Consider the following 23,012-nt stretch of genomic DNA (forward strand, 5'->3'; position numbering starts at 1 on the left):
CGTGACATTTTCATCCTTTTTTTCATTTGTTCGGTGTCTTTCATTGCTCCAACTTTCACACCCCCAACTCTTGAGGTATCTGAACACAGCAAATACATAAAGAATCTCTAAGAACACATTGTACACAACACAGCTCTTGTATTCATGGTTCTTCATCACTTAAGTGTGTCTCTGAGAACCTACACCACTAAAATCTGACACTTGCAGGACCTCTCTGAGAACTGGAATGATCAGACAAGGAAAGCACAAGCATGGAATGATCTTTTGGAATACCATTTTCCATAAGCAGTTTCACCCTTCATTGCACTGTCATGCTTTAAAGAACTTTGGGAAAGGAAAGAAGAGTGAATTAAATTAGTATTTGAATTTATACAACATTATTTATGTGGGCAATCTCATGGGGAAAAACACCAATGCTCTTCAGAACACCAGGAACTGTCCCAGCTGACACCAACCTGCTCAGTCCCAGCACAGCCAGGGGCTGTGTCAGGGAGGGGGAGTTGTCAGACAGGAGGGAGAGACACTTGTGACACTCACCTGTGTTCAAGATCAGCTACAGTAAGTGATAAATACCCCCTCCCTCTTGCATCATGTTTGCTGCGTTGCCAGGCCAAATTTTACCTGTTTAGAGTCTCACTGAGGCTTGACAGTTCATCCCAAGCAGATTGCAGATTTCAGGTTGCTGGAAGTCTCACCCTCTGCAATACCCACCTGCTTGAGCCATTCAGGTTCCTCTCTAAGCTAAGGGACATAGCCCAGGACAGCATTTTCTTCTTCACAAATCCTGACTGAGCAGCAGCATCCTTTAATCTCTCCATGATTTTCTCCCAGACTCGGGGCACTCCCATGTGAGACGTTGGCTGCACTTCTCTCAGGGTGTTGATCAAGCTGCCCTGTCACAATCATGAAATAGCTTCAAAACTTTGCAAAAAGCAGAGCTAAAGAGGTTTGGTGATGCAGAACCTGCATCTTTAGGGATTGTAGAATATCAGAAATATGCAGGATATAAAGAAGGACTGCTGAACCTCCTTCAGTCAGGCACATGCACTGACACGAGTCAGGGGAGGTTCCTACACAGGAAGGAAAACACACAGGTGGGTGAAGTTCCTCCTGCCTCCAAAATTCCTCAGACTTCTTTTGCTTTAGATGCCTACTCCTTTGCCTTGAAAGAGCCTTATGGATCTGGCTTACATATTTGAATTGGAACCTAGAGACTGGATCAAACCTATGGACTTCATCATCCTCACAATAACAGACGCTCAATCTTCACCCTTTACCACTCCTCAAGGATCATATTCTCTCCCCAGGATGCTTTCCAACAGAAAGAAGGGCAATCTTAATTAGGTGCAATGCAAGGCAGGATACCTTCAGAGCATCTGGCTCAGCAAAGTAGACCTGCTCTCCCCACTTGATGCCAGTCCACAGGTCATAGATCTGGGCAGCGATGTGGCTGAGCGGGAGATAACTGACGATGGACTCCTGCTGCACCTCTGCAGGTTGCATATCTCCTGCTCTGCTGCAGTGTGCTGATGTCCAAGTGATCTGTTGGAATGAATAATAAGACACATTAGGTGCTGGGGGGTTGGATTGGGGGTTTTATTTGTTTTCTCCTTTGAACACCAACTAAGGGCCCCTCACGCCACACTAATGGAGCTGTGAATAATCTGTGCTCACAGAAACTGCTGCAGGCATTGCAATAGTGGCTGTCAGTCCCTGGGGACACTCAGCTGACCTTCCCAGCGACACAGAAGTGCAGATTGCACAAGTGCACAGAGTTCCTGCTGCCTGCCTGGGCTATGAACACCAACCCCCCATGCCCCAGTGACACACTGAGCAGGCAGCACGGGCTGGATGGACAAGGATAAAGGGATCGGCCCCTTCCTTTGCAACTCTCCTGCTGTGCAGACTTTCTGTTAAACTGGCACTTTGCACCAGTGCTGTATCTACAGTTTACCTGAAAAACAACAATAAATACTCAGTGATCAGTGAGCTCAAAGGACAATTCATCATCAGCAACGAGCTCGTTGTCCTGTATTGACCCTCCTGGCCAAGCACTGAGGAGGGTGACAGCAGCTGGCTCTGCTCCTCTGGAAGCTCCCTGGGATATTCTCCACAGGGGTTCCCAAGTGGCACATCCATTCACACCCCACCTCTTCTGAGAGGCAGCACATACATTGATATTTTTGAGGATGTGCTGCTTGATCTCTTAGTGGAGCTGGATGATGTTTCCCCCCACTTCTTCTCACTTCCCACTTTATGTCAGAAGATGCAGCTCAAGGATGCTAAATATGCAATCTTCATCATCAGAACACAGCATATGGAAGACCCACAAATATAAGTGATGGTATGAGAGGCCAGGGAAAAGATGAACATGCACAAAAACCCAACCAAATAAAAATCCAAACCAAACACCTCTCAAAAAAACCCAAACAAAAACCCAGAAAACCCCACCCAAGAAAAAAACCCAGCTCTTTCCCTGAGGAGTCTGCAATCTAAAGTGGGTAGTGCAGGGCAGAGGAATGAGGTTATTCAAGGTGGCAGAGCAGAGACACAAATCCCAGGTGACACCTGTTATCAGAGTGTGTCCCTGCCACCTCCTCTGCAATAAATTAGAAGGTACAAGTGTACACTTGGCCTGAGGAAACAGAGGATTCTCAGGAGAGGGGTTTAATGCCAGGCCAGGCCACTCCAGGTGTAGAGGCAGCACTGGAGAAGCTGCCAGTGAGGGACACTCACACAGCAGGAAGAATGGGATGTCTTTCAGATGTGTCCATTCGCTGCTTGCCCTCCAAACCTCCCCGGGGGTTTTGCCACAGGGACAGTGGCAAACATCTTTGCCTAAAGAAGGCAGCAGCCCAGCTCCAGGCAGGGCATGCCTTCCAGTGTTTGTCAACATAAAAATAGCCTGTTTGTGATCAGCAGCCAAGAATAGTTTGGCAGCTGGCGTGGAAATGACACCAGACTGCTTTGAGATAGAAGAGCACGGATTTGACACGTCACAGCAGTCTTTTTTGTCTACCAAGTCCACAGTGTTCTGCTTCCAGATACTACTGTAGTAATTCCCTGCATTTGGGTGAATTGCTGTTCACAGTGTGCATGTCTGCAAGAATTTCTGCTTTATTTTAAGGGGAGAGGCCACAACTTAGACCAGCCCTTTCACAGATTCTGCTTCCACCTTCCATTCCCACTCACCCACCTTATGAAAAATTAAATATATAAACTCACAAAACAACTGCACTTCAAACCTTTGCTAGCATCCATTTTGCAAACAACTTGCTTTTCTCTGTAAGTGGACATTTCCTGTCTGCAAGAATGCAGGTAGGGCTGTTGTAGAACCAGCACCGTGCACCAGAGCTGTGTTATCCCCCAGTGACAGGTGCAGGAATCTGCCCACAAATCCAGGAACACAAAATGCCAAAGCACAGACAACACACATCCACCCCCAGTTTCAATGAAATCTGCAAAAGCAGATTCCATCAGGCTGTTTTGAGAGCAGCTGGCTGACGCCTGTGATTTGTTTTACATCCCCTGAGAGACTTTGTGTGTCGATCTGTGAATTTTATTTATGAATATATGCATTAGATCTCACCAGAAATCCAGTGCATAAAAATGTCATCTTCATAAAGAACTGTTTGTGCTTGTGAAGTGCTGGTTTGAATGGAGTTCCATTCTTCACCTTGTTCATACCTTACCAGAAACACTTCAAGAATTGCTTTACCATGTTGTAAAAGCAAAAGGGTTTTCAGGGCTCTGGTAAATCCAGTCATTTCAAACCCACAGGGATAAATTTCCTCCTGCTTTGCTATTTCTCTGCCAAAGAGAGAGCCTGAAGTACCTACATTGTCGTGGCTCAGCATGGCTCCTTTGGGCTTCCCAGTTGTCCCAGAGGTGTATATGAGTACACAGCACTGATTAGGCTGTTGGGAGTTAATGATGTCATCCAGAGTAGCATCAGATATGTCATGGCCCAGCTCCAGAAACTCCTCCATCTAGACAGAAAATACAGGATATCAAGTGGCTTGTTAGAAATTGATACAGTTTTCCCTCCCCTCCAAAAATGGCAGAACACTTCAGTGCCTTGTTTGAACACATCTCTAAGGCAAGTTTGCCCTGATCTTGCCTGTGTAACAAATCTGGCCAGTCTAGCTCAGCACCTGATGTGTGAATTGCAAACAGACTGTGCTGTCACGAGTCTTTTCAGTGTCTGAGAAGGGAACAGTAATACTATTCCTCCTCCAGTGTGGATCCAGGGATCAGGCATGGAGGTTAAAATTCTGCTGCTCTCTCACACTGTAGGAATGATTTTGAGTCTTATCTGAAGGAATCTGGATGCAGCATTTTTAGGTGAGTGCACCCCTGTGCCACCTCATAGATAATTCATTGTACTCTATATAAATATGACTATAAAGCAATTGCATGAAAGATCCTTTGCCAAAGCATCATTATCTAGGTGTGTATGTCAGCCCAAGTTATTCTTATTGCTCAAGGATTACTGAGGTACAATTACATTTTCAAAATATATCAGAATAACACGTTTCCAAAAGCCCTCACACTCTTTAAAGGCTGAACTTCTACCACTCAGAAATTTCTCATCCTGGTTTTGTCTTTTTTTTTTTTTCTTTTATTTTTAACCTGTAACGTGAATATTCTACGTGTACTAAGCAAATGTGCTGCTCTGTGCAGTCCACAGTCCTTTCTCTTCACTTGCTGCCCATCACCAGGAATATTTGGTGCAAACAAAATGCAGCCATCATCTGTAAAAGGTGCATTCCCACGTTCTTGGATCCAGGGTGATCACCACGAGTCAGTTTTCACCAGGGCCCAACTTTTATTTTGAACCATTGGAGAGCACACATTCCCACCTGAAGAGGTGGGAATAACAGGTGTTTTAATAATCCAGTGAATTTAAACACCAAGAAGACACAAGATAAAGTTAAGCAAGGTATGTCTAATTTTAGATGTAAAGTATTAGACGTGAAATTACAGGTAAATGAAACAGAAACAGCTGATGAAGCTTCTGAATGTGCTTGCTGGAACACAGCAGTGCATTCCAAATGACACTCTGCTGACAAAGCAGAGTGGAAATTTCTCAACTAAATAATGCCCCATGGATTTTAAGTCTGTTCTAGCACTCACATACCGTATATAAATTTGGATGTCTCTCTGGAATGGAGTCCTTATATAGCACAACAGCTTTCAAGTGTGGCAAACGATCCCAGATCTGTTGGGTTTTTTAAAAACAAATTTATTATTTATTATTCATCTCTTGTGTGGGCTTTTTTTTTTTTTTTTTTTTAACTTTCCCACTAAAATACTGCCAAAATTGTAATGGCTTGACAGGCACAGAACCCCTCCTGTTTCCCTCCACCCCCAAATATTCTGCCCTGAAGTCACCCCCAGATAGCTCAACGAGAGGCGGGGGAAGGAGGAGGGGACTCCACAATCTGCACAGTCTGCTCTGGAAAATCTGCTGTCAGTTAAAAGGTATAAAAAAATCCCCCAAAATACACCCCAAATGGCTCCTCAGCATCCTTGCTCACAGTGCCCAGCAGGGCACCTCGAGGAGCAGCACAGATCAAGCTGGGAGCTTGCTGTGGTTGGCAATAAAGTCCCTCAGCAAAAACTGGGGTTCAGGGGCTAAAAAAATTCAACTTCCTCGAGGTAAAAAGGCAAGGGAGCCACGTGGATAAATCAGAGCATAAAGCTGCAGGCTCACAGGAAAACAGCCAGGGCTGCTGCTTTCAGGAGCTCTGGGTGTGCTTTGTGTGGCCTGCAGAAAACATTCACTGCACTCCACTCCCCGGGCCCCTCACTGATCACGTTTGGAACTGAAGCTGTGCCAGGATAAAAGCAGTGGCTCGATGGCAGCCACTGTGGATATGTTGTTAGGACAGCGACTGAAATGGGGTGTTGTCATTTCTGTCTTGGGTTCTTGCAGGAAAAAAAATGTTTGGACAAACCCTCTGTTGTAGAACACTTCTAAAAACCTGTCTTCCTACAAGTCACACATAAAAAAAAAGCCACTAAACACAAAGTTGTTAATGCAAAACTTTTATCAAATACATTTGAAAAAAAAAAAACACCCCACTGGATGTTTTCTGTGTGGCAGGTACATGTTTGTGGCAGAAAACTCCACCATGGAAGGCCCCCTCGCTTCAGCAAACTGCAATTTGGTGCAGGTTTGATGGGTCATCTCCAGCCAGGGCCTCCCTCAACATGTGCCAGACAGACAGACAGACAAACCCTTCCCAGGTTGCTGCCTGTTCTCCTGGGCTCCTCCCCAAGTCCTGCATCCAGGATCCTCCTGTTAAATTGGTCTTTCCCTCTGGCACTGCTGCTGAAACCCAGTCAGGGCTGCTCACCTAAAAAAGCTCCTCCTCCTTTCTCACTAAGCTCTGTCTCGTTGCTATTTAATGCTATTTAACCATATATATTTAACCATGTAACTCATTTACCCACCATGCTATTTAACCACATGTATTTAACCTCATAACTCATTTACCCTCCATGCAGTAACTCAAGAGGCTTGATGGCTGACACAAGAGATGACAAGCAGGATAAGATGCTTCCCTGGGCAAGAGGAATTCCTGAACACTGGCACACTTCATGTTTGGAGTGCAGGCCTTTTACAAACCTGCACCAGGGCAATCCCTTCAGTCAAGTGGGCTGTGCTTTGCCCAACAGAAGCAGGTGGTGACAGCGAAAACATGGGATCCAAAGGTGAGTTTTTTCAGGGAATCATCCAGTGAGCTCTGCTGGAGCCACAGAGCCTGGAGAGGGCAGGGCAGCAAGGGACCCACGAGCTCAAGCACCAGACACTGGATTTCTGAGTAAGAACACTCCCAAGAAAGGTTCCATGATGCAGATAGTGCACATGGTGGCTGGGATCAACACAGCACTGAGAAATGGAAAAACTGTGGCTTTCCAGCAATCACCTCATACCTGCATTATCTTGTCCAGCTGTTTCTGATTTTCCACCACCATGATGTTGGTTTTGCTGTCATGAGCAATGTAGTGACAGGCCTCTGGAGAATTGGTGGTGTATATTCCTGTGACAATTCCTCTGAATCAAAAAATTTATATATATATATATATATAAGAACACATATTTATACACATACACACACATATACATGCACTTAGTAGCAAAAAAGAGTAATAATCAAGGATCAGGTGAAAGCTGAAAGAGTATGAAGATGTAGAAGCAAACACAGCACATTTATTTCATGTATTCAGATACAGATATTTATCTAAATCTCTGATTTATGCACATTGCAAATACTGATCTCTGAACTCCACTCAGCAGAAGGTGCTGTAGGCTGGGATTCAGTGTCTGAACCCACTTGAGGCTGCACAAGAGTCAGCTCAGCAAGTGGTAAAAAATGCCCAGTCATGTCCTCTTTCTGTTCCAGCTGCACACAGGCACCAATTTGGATTTCACTGGCACAGAACAGCTTAAGAAGTAAAACCCAAACTGTGTAAACAGGTGTCAGGACAGAAGGAATCAGTCTGGCCAATCTTCATTTGTTACTTCACCTACTTGAACATATCTTGCAGCAGACAAATATCATTAATATAGAACTGTGAGCCTCATCTGTGTCCCACATCTTCCAGTGGTAAAACACTGTACAACAGCTTCTGTCCCAGTTAAACCCACAGCAAACAGGATCAACTTAGGAGTGTCTGGACTATTTCAGATAAGAGACTCCAGTAGGTTGCTGAACATGCCAATCAGTAGCAACCCAACTTCCAAAATATGACAGCAAATGCTTATTTGCTACATTTCCACCTCTAGCAAAACAGAAATCTCCAAAGCCCTTCAAAATCAACACCCCCATCCCACCCTAAAAAAATCTTACCCAGCAAAAACAGCTCCCACAGCTGAGATGAACCATTCTGGAGAATTAAATCCAAGGATTGCTACGCTGTGGAATCGTTCCAGACCGAGCTGAAAAACAACAAGCATGAGGTTATAAAATGTAGGCACACTGGAGAGGAACAAAGACACAAACTCCTGCTAGAAGCTCCTGATGGATTGCTGCAGTATTGACAGGGCATGTCCACACACACCTCTGCTCTGGCATCCACAGCAAACCCAGCATTTACCAGCAGTAACATGATGTGACTTTTCCACTCCCTTGTCCTGGCTGGTTGAGCTCTGCTGCCCAGAGAGGCCTGAAACCCACAACAGTTCCAGATGAACAAGACATAATGAGGACCAGTATTTAGAGGGTTTTAGAAACTGTCTTTATCTCACCAAATTCATGACAGCACTGCTTTGCCCTGGTGTTCTGGTTTTAATCTCAAGAGCCTCATGCTGAGCTCTGTGCCCTCGTCCCACAGTGAGTGCAACACAGCAGCTCTCCACCTGCAGCCAGGCTCCCCTGACCCATTTTCATCATTATTTCAATTAAAAATACGACTACTGATCTTCAAATAATGAATAAAGCCTCTTAGAGTTTTGGGTTTTTTTGCTTTTTTTTTTTTGTTTGGTTGGTTTGTTTTTTTTTAAAGGAGACAAAGGGAGAAAATGAAATGGCTTTGTTTGCTGTACCCACCTTCAGGAAGCTCTTGGCTGCTTTCCTGGAGAGGCAATAATACTCTGAAAAAGTTATTTTCTCCCACTTTCCGTTCTTTTTGCTGGCCAAAGCATAAAGGGACCCGTATTTTTCCAGGCTCTCCTTGAACATCTGATGGACTGTTATGGGAGTCTGTGGACACGAATTATCCACTCTCAGTCTGACTCTGCCATCAGCAAGGGAGGTCCACAGGCCCTCTGGAAGGTAAAGCACAGTTGTCAAGGTGTTCTGGCACTGGAAAATACCATGTGAGGGTGTATCAGAGCACAGGAGGGCTGAATGAGCACCACGAGGCTGGGCACAGCTCTGGCACTTCCCACCTTGGGAGAGAGGGGCTTCCCAATTTTCCTGCTGCCAAACACACCCTGTAGAAGGAGAAATCATTATCTGTTACACTTTGTTCTGCACCTTGAACACCAGTGCCACTGTCCAGAGTTCTGTTGATCTTCTGTGTGTTCCAGACACCCCCAACTGCAGAGCAGAGCCTGCCCATGCTCAGCCTGCAGGTCTCCCTGTGCTGGTGCAGTAGTCGGTGGATCAGGAGGCTGCAGAGATCCAAAAGAGCTGAAACCTCTAATCCTACTCAGTATCCAAGCTCCTTTTGCTTGTTATAACTCTTGTCCCTCATCCTGTCCCTGTTCTCCACTGCTTCCCACAGTTTTTTCCTTGGTCATCTGCCCCCTGTTCTAATTTGTACATCCACTCCACCCACTCCTATCTTGCCCTGTTTCCATGTCATTTCCCATCTATTTCTGCTCTTGTTTTCCTCACCCTGCCTTTCCCCCATCCCCTTTTTTCTCCCTGTGTTTTCCCTCCCCTCCCTTGACAGAGAGCACCAACAAGTGCCATTTGGCTCTCACCACCGGTGCCAAGGACATCACAAGAAACGTCTGTCTCAAAGATTTGGCTCTTGCAAAGCCAGCAAAGGGCTGAGTATAAAAGCACTCCTGACCAAAACAGCACAAGGACATCGTAAGAACAAGGTTTTTCTTGCTTAGGTTCACGTTCATAAATCAAGAAATATTTTTAGCATAAACATAAATATACAGGAGCTCTTCAGGACACACTTGCAGCCTCCCTCAGTCAGGCCCTGCAATCTGCACCGACAACCAGAGGCTGTTGCAAGCTGTCCCAAACATTTATGTTCCATTCCTGCCCCTGGCTGGCAGATTTGCATTGGTTCTCTTGACAAACAGAAGGTGCTAATGACAGCAATAAATACAAATAAAGCTGCTTCATCTCCCCGTGCAAATTGCACGTAATGATTTTCAAAACATAGGTGTGGAGCTCTGCTTAGCTCAGCGAAGAGAGGGCATCGTGAACCCTGAGAGTCTGGAAAACAAGCAGCTATGAAGGATTTCAGGTTGCAGACCAGACTTTATTCCAGTGTAAACAGCAGCACCCAATAAATATTTGATGAGTTGAGGAGGCAAAGCAGGTGTTTCTGCTCTTAACCCCAATCCTGGTGTGAGGCTGTTGTTAATCTAAATGCTTATTTTCTGCAGGGACACACCAAAGCCCAGATGAAAAACTCTCTATAAAGATGTTCTGGCTTCTAAAGCAGCCAAGGAGGGCAGGGATTGCAGGTGTTTTTGGGGACAGAGGGGTGACTGCCCTGTTGGAAATAAAATTGTACTACACAGAGCTAAAATACAACATCCTGGTTCATGGGTTATCAAAGAGTGCTCTGCAAGGAAAGTGAAAATATCAGCAGCATTCCCAAACTCACAGGACAAAAGGCTGCATGATTACTGCCTTTTCACTGCAGAGGGACAGGAGAGAACAGAACAAGAGTGCAAATCATCCATCCCATCACTGAAATATCTACACACAGAAACCAAAATTGGACTTGGAAACGACGTTTCCTTTTGCTTTTCTTTATGAAGGTTTTTCCAGGGTCGAAAAGGCATCTTTGATTCCCACCAAAGACTAAGAACAGAACCAGTTTCAGAGACTCTGGGCATCACCTTAAGAACACACAAGACACAGAGCAAATGAGTCTAAACCTAAATGCTCATTCAGTGTCTGCTTTTGCATGTACTGGCAGGTAAAACTTCTCTCAAAGCAGTTCTGAAATCCAGATATAAGCCAAAAAATTCTACAAATCTGATTGCAGAGGGATTTTGAGCAGAGGGCTCTTTCTTCTCAGAAATAGCCCGGGAAGGAATGCCTGGCAAAATCCTGAATGTGTCAATTATAAACTCTGGGAAAAGCAAAATAGGTGCTCTGCCTTGCTGACATCTGAAAGGTAAACTGCAATATCCAGGCTGGAAATGAACTCAGAACTTCCTGAAACCAAAGAGGAAATCAGAATAATAAATCAGAATAAACCCCCTCTAAATACACTCTCAGCTTTGGTACATTATCCAGCTGGAGGTTTGCAGAGGAAAAAACAAACCACAGTCCAGCTTGAAGTACTCGATGCCACTGGAAGTTCCCTGGATGCAACCATGTTGTGTTTTTATCAGCCAGTTTATTCCTTCCACCAGGTATGATATCAGAGTTCTGACACAGTACAGGCTGTGTTTCCCAGCCCAGATACCAAAAACGACTTTAAACACACAAACAAACAGTCCATATTTTAAAAAGTCCATATTTAATTTTTTTTTTTTCTTCATGAATAATCAGTCTGGCTGAAAATGCTGGGCCTTCTGGGATGTATAAAGGAAACTGTGTACTAGTTTAAAAAAAAAAGAAAATTAGAAGAGAAATACACTAATCCTACAGTTTGGAGCTAACATAATCAATGAAACCTTGAGAATGTAAATGGATTCTGATGCTTCTGGAAGAGCAGCTCTGAGAGCCACCCAAAATGCAGAAGATCCAAGGTCACCTTTCAGGCAGGTAAACAAACAGCCCTGCTGCATCACCCCGGGAGCTCCAAGCCATATTCCACGGATGTGCCCTGAGAAGCAGGAACTGAACTAATAATTTAACTTCTGCTTGAGAGTGAATCAGGTTTAACTCCCAAACCAGTGTTTTGATTATATGCCAGTTGCTGCAAAACATCCCTCTGCCCTAACGAGGAGAGCAGGAACCCAGCTCGTTGCTGGAGGCATTCCTGACACTCATCATCCCAGATTCCACAGCCATGATGCCATCACATCCTGCTGACAACACAAACTCAGCATTCCTCCCCTCTTTATTTATTTATTTTTTTTTTACTTTTCTTCAAGCTATCTGTGACCCCTGAGAGATTCATTTCTTTTTAGGAAAAGCTGAGTACACACAGGCTGGAATTTAAGAGCTTGGGGTATCTGTGTCAAACTTCCCCTTGTGCCAACAAACAGACTAAACAAAAGTCCAGAATTGAAAGTGAACCTGAAAGTATCAGCCAGATTAGACACACAATGATTCTCCCAATAAAATCCAGTAAACAGCTTCCTGTTGCTTGCCTTGCCACAGCTGGGGGAGGAAAAGGGCTTTCTGTATTCCCAGTTTTCCACAACAAACATCTAACCTTACACTGTCAACCAGGAAAGACTGAATAAACACAGGAAATCGTTTTCAATCAGCAAAAATCACACACGAATCTTTCGGTTCGTGGAATAATAAAATAATAAAATACACTGCTCTTCACAGCAGGGAACTCCTGCAGGTGTGGGTCAGGGACATGAGATATGCTGCAAAGAATCCTCTGTGAGCTGAGGTGGAGGGAGTGGTGCAAGCCCAAAACGAGCCTCGTAACAGCCCCGACGCTGCGAGAACCATTTACAATGAGACGCGTGCAGGGTGTAATCAGGAGCAAACATCAGCACAGAAACACTGCCCAGGCAATGCAGGCATGGAAAGCCAAAACTCAGAGCTCTGGGAAGAGCCACAAGAAGGGATTTTACAGGAACACAGGGACATCCTGGGCAATTTACTGACACAGGGCTGATGCTCCCAGGGCCTTTTCACCCCAGCATTTACCAGCAGGATCAGGCTCCCTGGGGTTCCATGCCCAGTGACAGGTGAGGTGTTTTACCTAGAGCAGAAAAAAAATCAAAGTAGGGACCACCTGCACACACTGGACACACAGAAGTGTTGATGGGACCACGTGAGATGCTCCAGAGTGGGCACTGAGAAAGCAGGGCAAAGCCACTGCAAGGCTGCTCCCTGCCAATGAAGGCTGTAGGACAAACTCTCCTAGAGATCATTCTGAGCTCTAAAATGGTCACTGAGGCCAGGCAGAATGGATTTGGCCTTGGGAAATTTAACCCAACCACCTCCCAGGATGAGTTGGCTGGCTCTGACACGGGGAGAGCAGTGGCAGGTTGGTTTACTGTTTACCTTTCACAAGGTCTTTAACAAGTTCTCCACAGCCCAGCATGGATGGTTTGAACCAGGTGGAGTTGGAGGAACAGGTGGATAAAAAACTGGCAGGATGACTCGTCTCTGAGAGCAGTGGTCAACAATTCCAAGTGCAGCCAGGGCAGTCACGACAAGTGACATTCTCCAGGGGTTACTCCTGAGATCGACACCGCTCAGGGATGGCACTCCCAGCTTACAGATGACACCAAACCCGAGGAATGACCAACACAACAATCCCTCCTGCTGGACCTCAGCACCCCACAGAAGGAGCTGCAGCAAGGAAAATTCCTGCTGGATCAGGAAAAGTGATTTCACAATGGGGGTGACTCAGCTTAAGGAGAGGGACAGAGAGGCTGTGGAATTTCCATCCCTGGAGGTTTCCAAAACTCAGCTGAACAAAGCCACAAGCCCTCCTCTGAGCAGAGAGTTGCCCTCCAGTGGTCTTTTGCAACAGAAATCACTTTGTGATTCCATCAGTATAAAGCCAGCATGAGTGAGTTCTCTTCTCCCTTCACGCTGGTTTTAAGTCAATGTAAAGCTTGCTGCCAGCAGGAAGGGTACTCTGGATTTACAGATGCATCAGAAAGCCCCAAATCCGGCCTGCTTCCACAGGAATGAGCTTCTACACGTTGGTGGAAAGGAATGGGGAAAAAATTCCAGAACAATCTGCGGTCCTCATTGAGTAAATTTAGTCCTGAGGTCACAGAACGCGTCAATTATAAAGCAAGAGAAGGGCAGTTCTGCACAAGTAGAAAACATCAGAATCTCCTTCTTTTCTCTTTAGAGAAAATGTAGAGCCACTGAAATTGTGAGGGAAGAGCTGGAAGGGCCTCTCCCCTCGCTGCTCAGCTCCCTGCGTGGCACAGCTGTGATCACCAGTGCAGGAGTGGCTGCACTGCACGTGCATTCCTTCCTCAGCAGCTTTCTGTAAACTGCAGCCAGCATTTTGGGAGGCAGGCAGGGTGGGTGGCTGACAGCAGTAACCAGAGTCCCAGATAAATTCTTAGAAAAAATAGGTCAGAGCCTTCCTGAGAGCACAAGTTGTGTGCAGAAGCACAGGCTGGGTGATGATGTAAATATAGAACGTGTGCCTCAAATAGTTCACTGCAAGACCCTGAAAATTGCACACCAGGAGTCAGTTATCACCTTTATCCATCCAAACTTTTCTCCTGCTTGCTGGAAGAACAAAAAAAGCGTAGAGCTGGCAGTTCAATTCTGGGAAAGAACCTACTGTGCCTTTTAAAATAAATAAAGATATATCCATATATATCCATATATTTATACAGGTGTATAAAGTCTGCCTGGGAGATTCCTACACAGATCTGGTATCTGTGCAGTCATTGCTCCACCTGTCTCTGAGAACAAATATTCTGTTTAAATGGGCACATTTAGGTACCAGCAGCAGCCTCACCAAGGCAACAGGGACAGCAAAGCTTCCAAGGAACCTCCCAAAGTTCTGCTAAAAATCCTCCTTTCATCCTCCCCAGGTGACAGCTGGGGATGCCAAAGGTAACTCAGTTTGGGTGATTTAAAATGGGATCAGTCTGTTTTTCACTCTTATCTGATCACTGCCTCAAATACAGACAAAAACTGGGAGAAACTCTTGAATTTCATTCAGATTTACAGCTCCTGACTCACTTCGGGTTTTATTTTTAGTTTTCCTCTCCTTACCCCAGCCCTGAAAAATTCCCAGTCACAACCTGCTAGAATGGCCATACAAATTCCATCATAATTCAAAAAAAACAATTCCAAAAAGAGCTCAAATTTCCACGGATCACCTTTGACAGGCTCACCTGCTGGCTCTGTGCCTTCATCCTGGGCCTCCTCCAGGTGGGGCAGTGAATCCCTGCAGTCAGTCTGTGCCTCTGTAAAGCTTCTAAAAGAAAATATAACTATCAACAAGTTATCCAGGAGCGCCAGTGGGATCCAATACAATCAACAATCAAAAACAACCATGTTTTGAGGTGGAAAGAAAAACTAATAGTAACAATAATAATAACAAAGTTTCTCAAACACTTCCCCAACACAACCAATTATCATTAACACATGGATGACATTAACTTGTTGTGGCTTAAACAGACCCAAATTTAAAGCACAAATACAAACTCCAACCCAAAAAGCCTGCAAAGACTGCAAAGTTACATGAGCAAAGCATCCAAACAGTAAGTAAGCATTTGGAAATGACCTACTGCAGACAGCAATGAGCTGCAGATGATTCATGAACAGCAGTTCACAATAACTCCAGATTATTCGTAAATAGCAGCATAAAGATTTTTTTTAATTTAGCTCATTTCATTTCAAGAACATGTCAGGATTCCCTTCATTCCTCTCAACAGAAGAGTCCTGAGTGAAGCTCAGAAAGTCCTCCCCCTGCACACTGTAAAATAAATTAACTCAAAATGTAGGAGAAGAAAGTTGAAATGATGCCCTTCCCGCCTTTCAAAGAAATAACAACTTCAAAACCTATTTTTTTAAACCAACAGTGTCAGGTGCAAACAGCAGGACCAAACCCCTCCTCAGACACTGTTTCCTATCTCCCATTGACACCCACACTTGTAAAATACTTCTATGTGGAACACTCCTGGAATTTATTCTTGTTATTCACAGTGAAATAACGATTTAAAAAGGCCTCAACCACGCTTTGAAAACTTCTATTATTTCACAAACCAAACCAAACAAAGCCTTAGTCTCAAGAGAGCTGACCATTACTTTTGAGGAAAACAAATAGCAAAAAAAAAGGCCTTCAGAAGAAAACAGTTCTCTAGTCATGAATCAGAAGAGCCTCCTCTGAGGCTACTCCAAATTTAATAAACATCAGCAGTGACTTTCCCTAAGTTAATATCTCTTTTGTTTGCTTTAGTCTCAGCTGTTATAGATTTCTGGTTCAGTTTATATTATGTCCACTTTATAGAGAAATAAGTGACCAGCTCGGGGCTGAGGTGCCTCAGCAAAGCTGGAATGTTTTGTAAATCTGGGCTTGGGCTCCTGAATATTTTATTAAGATTGAGGTTCTGCATGAATTATTCACTGTTATCAGTGCAGGTTTTCTAAAACCCAGCTACTGATTTCGAGGTGGATTCTCCAAGTCGGATTTCTCTGCTGGAAGTTGACAATTCCAAAGGTAACCCAGAAAAACCTGCACAGGTCACACACACAGAGAGGATTTCACAGCTGAGGTCGCTTGGACAAGTCAATCAAAACAAACTGATGGCACGTTACAAAACCTTGACCAGCTAGAACCAAACAAAGCTTATTTCTGGAGAGCTCCATTAGCAGGGGTGGTTTTTCAATGACAGCATTTCCTGATGTCGTTTGGGATTTCATTTCCAGGTGCCATTCCAGCAAACGTGACCTCATCCAACAGGTTCCCTTCAGCTGAGACAGAGGCACAGGATCCTCAGGCTGATTGGTCTGTCCAGGGGGTTTGGGGCCAAGCACAACCCACCTGCTGGATGCTGCTTCCCACTGAAGCTGTTCCCAAACAACCAGGCCAACCTGGAAAGCAAGAACCTGAAAATTCCATATATTGGAATAATCGAGCGAAAGGTTCCTTTCCTCCAGAGTTCCCCTGATTGTAACAGCTCGTTACAAAATGCTCTGGTGCAAATCACCCTCTGGAAAAGCTGTTTGTTCTGTCACCACAACGATGCTGAGTGATTAATGGCACTACTCACTCTGATACTAATTGCCATAGTGGGGTTTTTTTTTGTGTTTTGTTTAAAGGGAATTTGGAATTAGCCTTTTCCTTCCACGGGCTCTGTGGTTCCTTCTCTGGTAATTAGAATTTCTGCTTATGACTCATTCTCTAGGTCAAAAACAGATATTTGCTGTCATCTAAATTCTTTCCTCGTAGTAAAATTTTGTGAAAATAATAACAATAAAAATGGAGAGAATCTATGAACTCGGTCTTTAATGTGATCATAAGCCAGTGATTTCCATGGAGAAAATGTTTTACAGAAATCCTCACTTGAACGAGCCTTACAGGACACACTGCTTGTCCTGCATAATTGGGTTAGAATATTTTCTCCCAAATTTCAAAATTTAGGTTCTAGGGTATGATATATTTTGGCCTTAATTCTGCAGGGTGATTTCTAACATCATGAACTGCACCAAGAGAATATGAACCCTGGTTTGCAGCAGTCATTAAACAGATCATGTATGGTGACAAAAAACATCTCATCTTCTGCTTGTATTCCTATACATTGTTAATAAATTGTTAATATATTGTAAATTGTTAATATATTAGCCAGGTAAAGGTACCCCTTTAGACTTCAGCATATTTCCTTACACACATAAAGCAAGTCAAAGTGCTTTTAAGCCTGGAAATCGCATTCACAGCCGCTCACAAAGGCTTGAACCAACATTTTTTTGGCAATTGAACCACTCAGTAGTTCTAAGCATTCACCCAGGAGCCACATTCCCAGCTCCCAGGCCTTGCTGCTGGATTCAGGATGAAGATCCCATCTCCTCCTCCATCCCTTGCAGAGGTTTCTCCCATCATTCAGCTTCTCCTCTCCCGCCTCGCTCCTGGATCCCGTCGTACCACGTGTGTGAGCTCACCATTTACTGAAAAGATTTCTGTTAATTAGCTATTTTTAATGGTTTAATGTATGAGAAATGCTGAAGATTCTGCATTCACAGCATGCATTCTCAGGTAAGCTGAGGTTTATGTGAGGCCTAGACCAGTGTGTCCAAGGTGCCTCTGGTCAACCACGTCCCTGCAGTCCAGGCCCATTTCACTTCCAAAGCTTTCATCATAAACCTGTTCCACGATTTCTGTGCTTTTACCCCTTCAAAATAAATCACCCTGCAGGTTGTCTGCAACAAGGAACACAGCCATCAACGGGGCAGTGCTCAGCAGCAGCATCTGCTGAGTGCAGACAATCTCCCTTGAGTGCACACCATTTCCCTGTCGCTCCCGTGTTTTTCCAGAAAGCAAAGCCTCTCAGCTGCTCCTGGGAATGCTGTCCCAGCCCTGCTTCCAGCCTCAGTGGCTCTCAGGAAGGCTCAGGTGTGTTTTACCCTCCCTGTGATGATCCAGAGCTCTGCAGCTCCTTCCTCTGCTCTGCTGTCCCTCAGAGCACATCATGTCCAGGCTCAGCCACGGGGCAGTTGCATCATTTCATATTTCTTACAACACAACCTCAGAATTAAACCCTTTCCTCTGCTTGCCTTGCCCCATTTACACAAGGACTTTCTTTCTCAAACACTTTCCTTGAACTGGCTTTCCTAACTATGAGTCTGATTTAAGAAACATAAAAATAGGCTGAATGGGAATATACTCATTTTCCCAGGACAGAACTTGTCTGTAAATTTTGTTTAAGTCTGTCACTGCTTGCTTCTCCTGAGGATGACTTGGGGAGTTCCTCCTCAAAAATCCTCCTCAGAAAGCTTGGTGGTTTGTGATTATTCAAGTAATCCCCAATAAAGTGGAGGATAAAACATCCTTCCCCCACTCAGTGCCTATCTTTGAGTGACAAGTGTCCTAAATATTTATTTCTGTTCCAACACTGAGAAGTTCCCACCCCCTCAGCTTTTGTTCCACGTTCCCCAGGACAACCCAGCTCCACACACTCCCCCAGCCTTGCTCTGCACCAGAGCTGCTCTGGGGAGTGTTTTGGGGCTACAGCTGCACATTCTTAAGAACTTTTCATTGGGTGTTAGACATTTTCAACAGCTCATCGTGGCGTTGGAGTTGGAGATGGAATCATTAAGTATTCACCTGACAACTCTTCTGGCAGCAAAAAGCAAGGGCTTAAATCACCTGTGGGTACCCCTGAAAGCTGTAATGATTCTGGCACTTTGCCTTGAGACTTCAGAACCCAAATATCTTCATCTGCATCCCATTCCTGAGAAACCCTTTCCCCGTTCCCCCTGCACCCTGCAAGAGCCAAATCCAATATTTTAAAACAGAGCTCTGGGGACAGATTGGAGGAGTGAGCCCAAGATAATAAATTTAGACCCACAGATCTGTCCTAGAGCTCCAGACAAAGGCAGTAAAGTCACTGTGACTGGGATCAACTGCAGCTCTGACAGCTCAGCTGCAATCTGGGACCAGCCCAGAAATGGCCAAGCGGTAAATACTGCAGCTCCAGACTCTGAGGAGCTGTCAGCTGTTACTCAGGACATTTCTCATTTTTTACAGCATTACCCCACAGTAATGACACACAACAGCAGTTCTCCAAACCCTCCATTTCTATGACATTTAAATTCTTCCTATCAGAAGGAATAAAGAAGAGAGTCCCAGGAGATGGACAGAAGGACATGGCTGGTTACCTTATTTACTAATCACTCCTCTATTCAAATCAGGGCAATATTACAACACACTCCTTAGGAATTCTATTTCAAATTTCCCTTTGCCCTCGAAGAACAGGGCACATTTCGCTGCTAATTGGTTCTCATGCCCTTGTGAGACTTCAAAAGGGGGCCAGGGATGAGCCCAGACCCAGATCCGTTCCTGCTCCTGCACAAGGGCTCAGCTGATCCCACCCCCACTTTGCTTTGCCCAGTGCACAAGAATTCAACCTTCCTCAATCACTCAAGTTCTTCTCTCCCAAAGGTACATTTACAAGCCAAACAAATGCTTAATAAAGAACAAAGTAGTAAGAGAGAAAGTTAGCAGCTGAGAGCTGTTTTACTGTCTAACACACTCGGCACACACCTTCTAGGGAACATCCTTACTTGCAAAAAATAGCACTAAAATTTTTTATTTTTTTGTTTCTTTTTCCCCTTGTTAAGAAGAAATATCCTCCCAAACCAGGTCAGTTATTTTGGTGACAGCCCAGTTTTACGGAGAGCTGGGAACTCTGTGGCTGAATAGGAAGAAAAGAACAATAAAGCCAGGCTTTTTTCTTCTCCCCCCAAAAAAAGGCTCCATTCAGCAGTTGGGAGCGAAGCACAACCCTCCCCTGACCTTGGGCCGGATTTTCTGGCTCTGTTCCTCCCCCTGCACAGCAAAAAGCCAGACCTGGAGCACAGATCTTCCAGGAGCTGCCTCTGCCTGGCTGTTTGCAGGGAGTGCAGCACGGTGAGGTCACAGAGCTCCTTATTTCGCCTCTTCCTCCTCTTTTAGGTCCCACCGATTCCATTTCAGCCTCGTAAAAGGTCTTTTTTTAACTCTTTCCAGTTTGCTGGGATTTTATTCTCTCTGTCTAGTCCTTTCTACCTGCAATCTTCCTTCCAGCACACAAGAAAAGGTATCTGAGTTTGCTCCCTCACTTCAAACCACAGCAGGTGAACAACACTATTGACCAGGACAACCTGCCCTGGCTTCTTCCAAAAAATGAGACAGAAGTTTGATGCCAAGGGCTTGGAATACACCACAAGTATCTGGAGTTGTAGTGTCTGTGATATTCCTTCACTAGAAATTCAACAACAAACCAAATGCTAAACATCTTTCTAATACAGGAAGCTTAAATTTCCTGTTTGCAGTGAATGCAAACCGACTGTATATTTTTAAATTCTCCTCTAGCATGGGTGGACTAAAATAAAGGCATTATTACTGATTTAGCAAAATCCTAACTTCCATGAGGAAGAGGGTACATATGTCTACACTGATCACCAGTCAAATAGTGCTTTATGATCGTTGGACAGATTAAACAGAAAATGACAATTCCAGTATTAACTGCACTAAGATTCCAGAGGCAACATCAACACATGCAAAAATTTTCAAAGATTTCTTAACTTCTTCCTGTTCTGAAAACCTTCAATCTTTGGATTGCTCCTTACAGGATTACAAAGCCCAGAAGAGAAGAAACCATTATCACAGAAATTATCCCAACAATCCTTTCCCTGAAAGGGCCAAGCAAATCTTCCAACAAGAGGCATAACATGCAAGTTGTTGCCTAAATAAATGTGAAGTTACATTTAATTTAAGAGAAGACTAAGACCTGGCACTCCTGATGAACTTCCAACAGTCAGAAGATAAAATATTTCCCGTGAGATGTCCTGTTCTATTTTCAAAAGTAAGAATTTCCAGAAACTCTGGAGATGGGCAGTTTTCTCTAACAGGAGACACCATCCCAGAGCAACAGGAACAGGAATGTTTAAAGTCCATTTATGTAGATTATGTGCATTGTAAGACATGCAGAGCAACCAGCACTGACCTTGCAGAGTGCTCAGTGCCACTCTTACCCCCAGAGACAATGCAGGGATGGCACAGGAGATGGATTGTCAGCTTTTTATTCCCCACTCCCTGGACTGGCTGCTCTCTGGTGTTTGAGAGTGCCTGTAATCTCAGCTCATGGTAGAAAAGCCACTGGATACTCTGAATCTCAAGAGTCTACAGCTGACCAGCATTTTCAGCTACTCTTCCCCCCAGCTGAGCCCCAGGAGCTGAACACACCTGTCAGAAGTGCTGGTTAAAGAGCCTCTGTGCTGCAAAATAAACACCATCCACCACATCCATGCCCAAAGGACACGAGCAACACGGCCCAGACTGAAAGATGCAGTTGGGTTGAACGTCACAGCACAAGTTGGTAGAGGAGAATAAACCCATTTAGGCCCTTCACTACATTTTCCTCTAAAGATGCACCTTCTTCTCTGCACTAGAGACACCATTCTGGCTGTAGGACAAGGCAAACTTGTGAAAAACCGGTAGGTGAGTTGTTAAAATCAGTGCTGGAGGTACTTTACCCATTTTCACGGCTCCCCGAAAGGTTCCCTGCGTTTTCCTCCCATGGCTGCTCGGGGAGAGTCTCCCCCCTGTTCGGCATCCTGACAAACCCTCCCAGGCCAGGCACAAATGTGCCAGAGGACTGTGTGGCTCAGGCAGAAATAAACTACTGGGACAACTGAAGAAACCACCAGCAAGTGGCTGTTTGTTAAAAAACCCAACACGTAATCCAAGAGGAGGAGACTGCTGCCACAAAAGCTGGTTCTTTCTGATTTTAACATGCTTGAAATGTCCCAGTGCCTGTGAGCTGCTTACTGTTAAACTTTCCTTTTTAATTCAGTTTTCTTTAATTACCCATGAGAAGAATTTTAATGAGTCTACAGTGCTTTAAGATGCAAATCCTTCCTTTTGCCAAGATTCCCAACAACTTCGTTCTTCGCAGAAGTCGAAGCCATTTTAAATTTATTAACTCCAGTTTCGAGGAAGCACGTCCAGGGAAGCTATTTTCTTAAAGAAAATGCAGATTAATGACATCAGGAAATGCCTTCAAGTCGATTATACCTACGAAGAGCCCAGCACTGCAACAGCCAAGCCCCTCCTCCAGCATCACAACCACCCCAGCACTTCCCTGGCATCACCAGGCCAGGCCTGTCCTGCAGCGTGGAATTTTCTACACATGACTGAACAAATTACTGCCCAGGATGTCAGAAAGTCTAGTTCAGCTACTTATCTGTCCCAGTCAACAGAACAAGATGCAGGGAACGGCTCAGCCACCCACCAGGATTCCCTGGGCTGGTCTGGGGTGGGTGAAGTGGAATTTCCCTGAGCCAGGGGCTGTCACTGGAGATGGGGACGGGTTACCCTGTGTGGATGTGAGCCACGCTGTGCCACAGCCCTCAGAGCCAGAGGACATCTCCTGGGATGTTCAATTTACAGCACAGACACAGCCACAGTGATCAGGGGTGGCCAAGACTTTGTACAACTTTATCCAGAGATGTGGATTTTTATTCCCTGATCCAAATGTGCGATTGGAGACATCGCAGTTCGCAGTGAAACGAAAGAGAATGAAGCTTGCTTTGAAAATATCCAGACACAGAGCAGGGGATATTGCAATGGTAAAAAAATGGGTCATCTTATGCAGCAAACATTCATTTTTTTGTCAAGATTGATTTAATTCCTTCAACTTGGGGTAGTTCTCCAAGCTCTGATTTTGTTCCAGTGATTCTTTGCAGGAAGCTTCCAGGTATCTTCCTTGGGCTTGCAATCAACTTTGCAGTAACCTAATCAAGAAAACTGTTATAAGAAAACCAATTTTTTCATTCCTCTGATAATCTAAAATGTTTTCCATGCTGTATGAAGGAATCCAATTAGACAACTGCTCATTACCATGCTTGGGTTGCATGTTGGGTGTTGAGTGGGCAGGTAATAAGCTGCTCTCATGGATAGAGCTTGTACTTTCATCAGAAAACCTCAAATATATGTGTTTTCTACAACACACTGGGTTTAGAAAGGATTTTTTTTTGGTT

At 44.7% G+C, this 23,012-nt stretch overlaps 1 protein-coding gene across 4 annotated transcripts in view; it reads right to left on the bottom strand.

Moving 5' to 3' along the window:
- The window catches only part of ACSBG1 (acyl-CoA synthetase bubblegum family member 1), a 28,855-nt gene extending 7,187 nt beyond the window's left edge, over positions 1-21,668 (bottom strand). For 2 of the 4 annotated variants that reach the window (XM_050309387.1, XM_050309386.1), the window contains exons 1-9: positions 21,507-21,668; positions 14,666-14,748; positions 8,559-8,776; positions 7,860-7,948; positions 6,943-7,063; positions 5,141-5,221; positions 3,840-3,989; positions 1,366-1,542; positions 712-893 (exon numbers count right to left, since the gene is read on the bottom strand). In XM_050309387.1, the coding sequence (XP_050165344.1) occupies positions 712-893; positions 1,366-1,542; positions 3,840-3,989; positions 5,141-5,221; positions 6,943-7,063; positions 7,860-7,948; positions 8,559-8,776; positions 14,666-14,748; positions 21,507-21,586 (1,181 nt within the window). In that variant the 5' untranslated portion in view covers positions 21,587-21,668. The remainder of the gene's footprint in view (positions 1-711; positions 894-1,365; positions 1,543-3,839; positions 3,990-5,140; positions 5,222-6,942; positions 7,064-7,859; positions 7,949-8,558; positions 8,777-14,665; positions 14,749-21,506) is intronic. The other 2 variants (XM_050309388.1, XM_050309389.1) reach the window with 2 other exon arrangements.
- Between the last annotated feature and the right edge of the window lie 1,344 nt (positions 21,669-23,012).

This window comes from Myiozetetes cayanensis, unplaced genomic scaffold, assembly GCF_022539395.1.
Source record: "Myiozetetes cayanensis isolate MyiCay16 unplaced genomic scaffold, myiCay2020 scf14, whole genome shotgun sequence".
Classification (NCBI taxonomy): domain Eukaryota; kingdom Metazoa; phylum Chordata; class Aves; order Passeriformes; family Tyrannidae; genus Myiozetetes; species Myiozetetes cayanensis.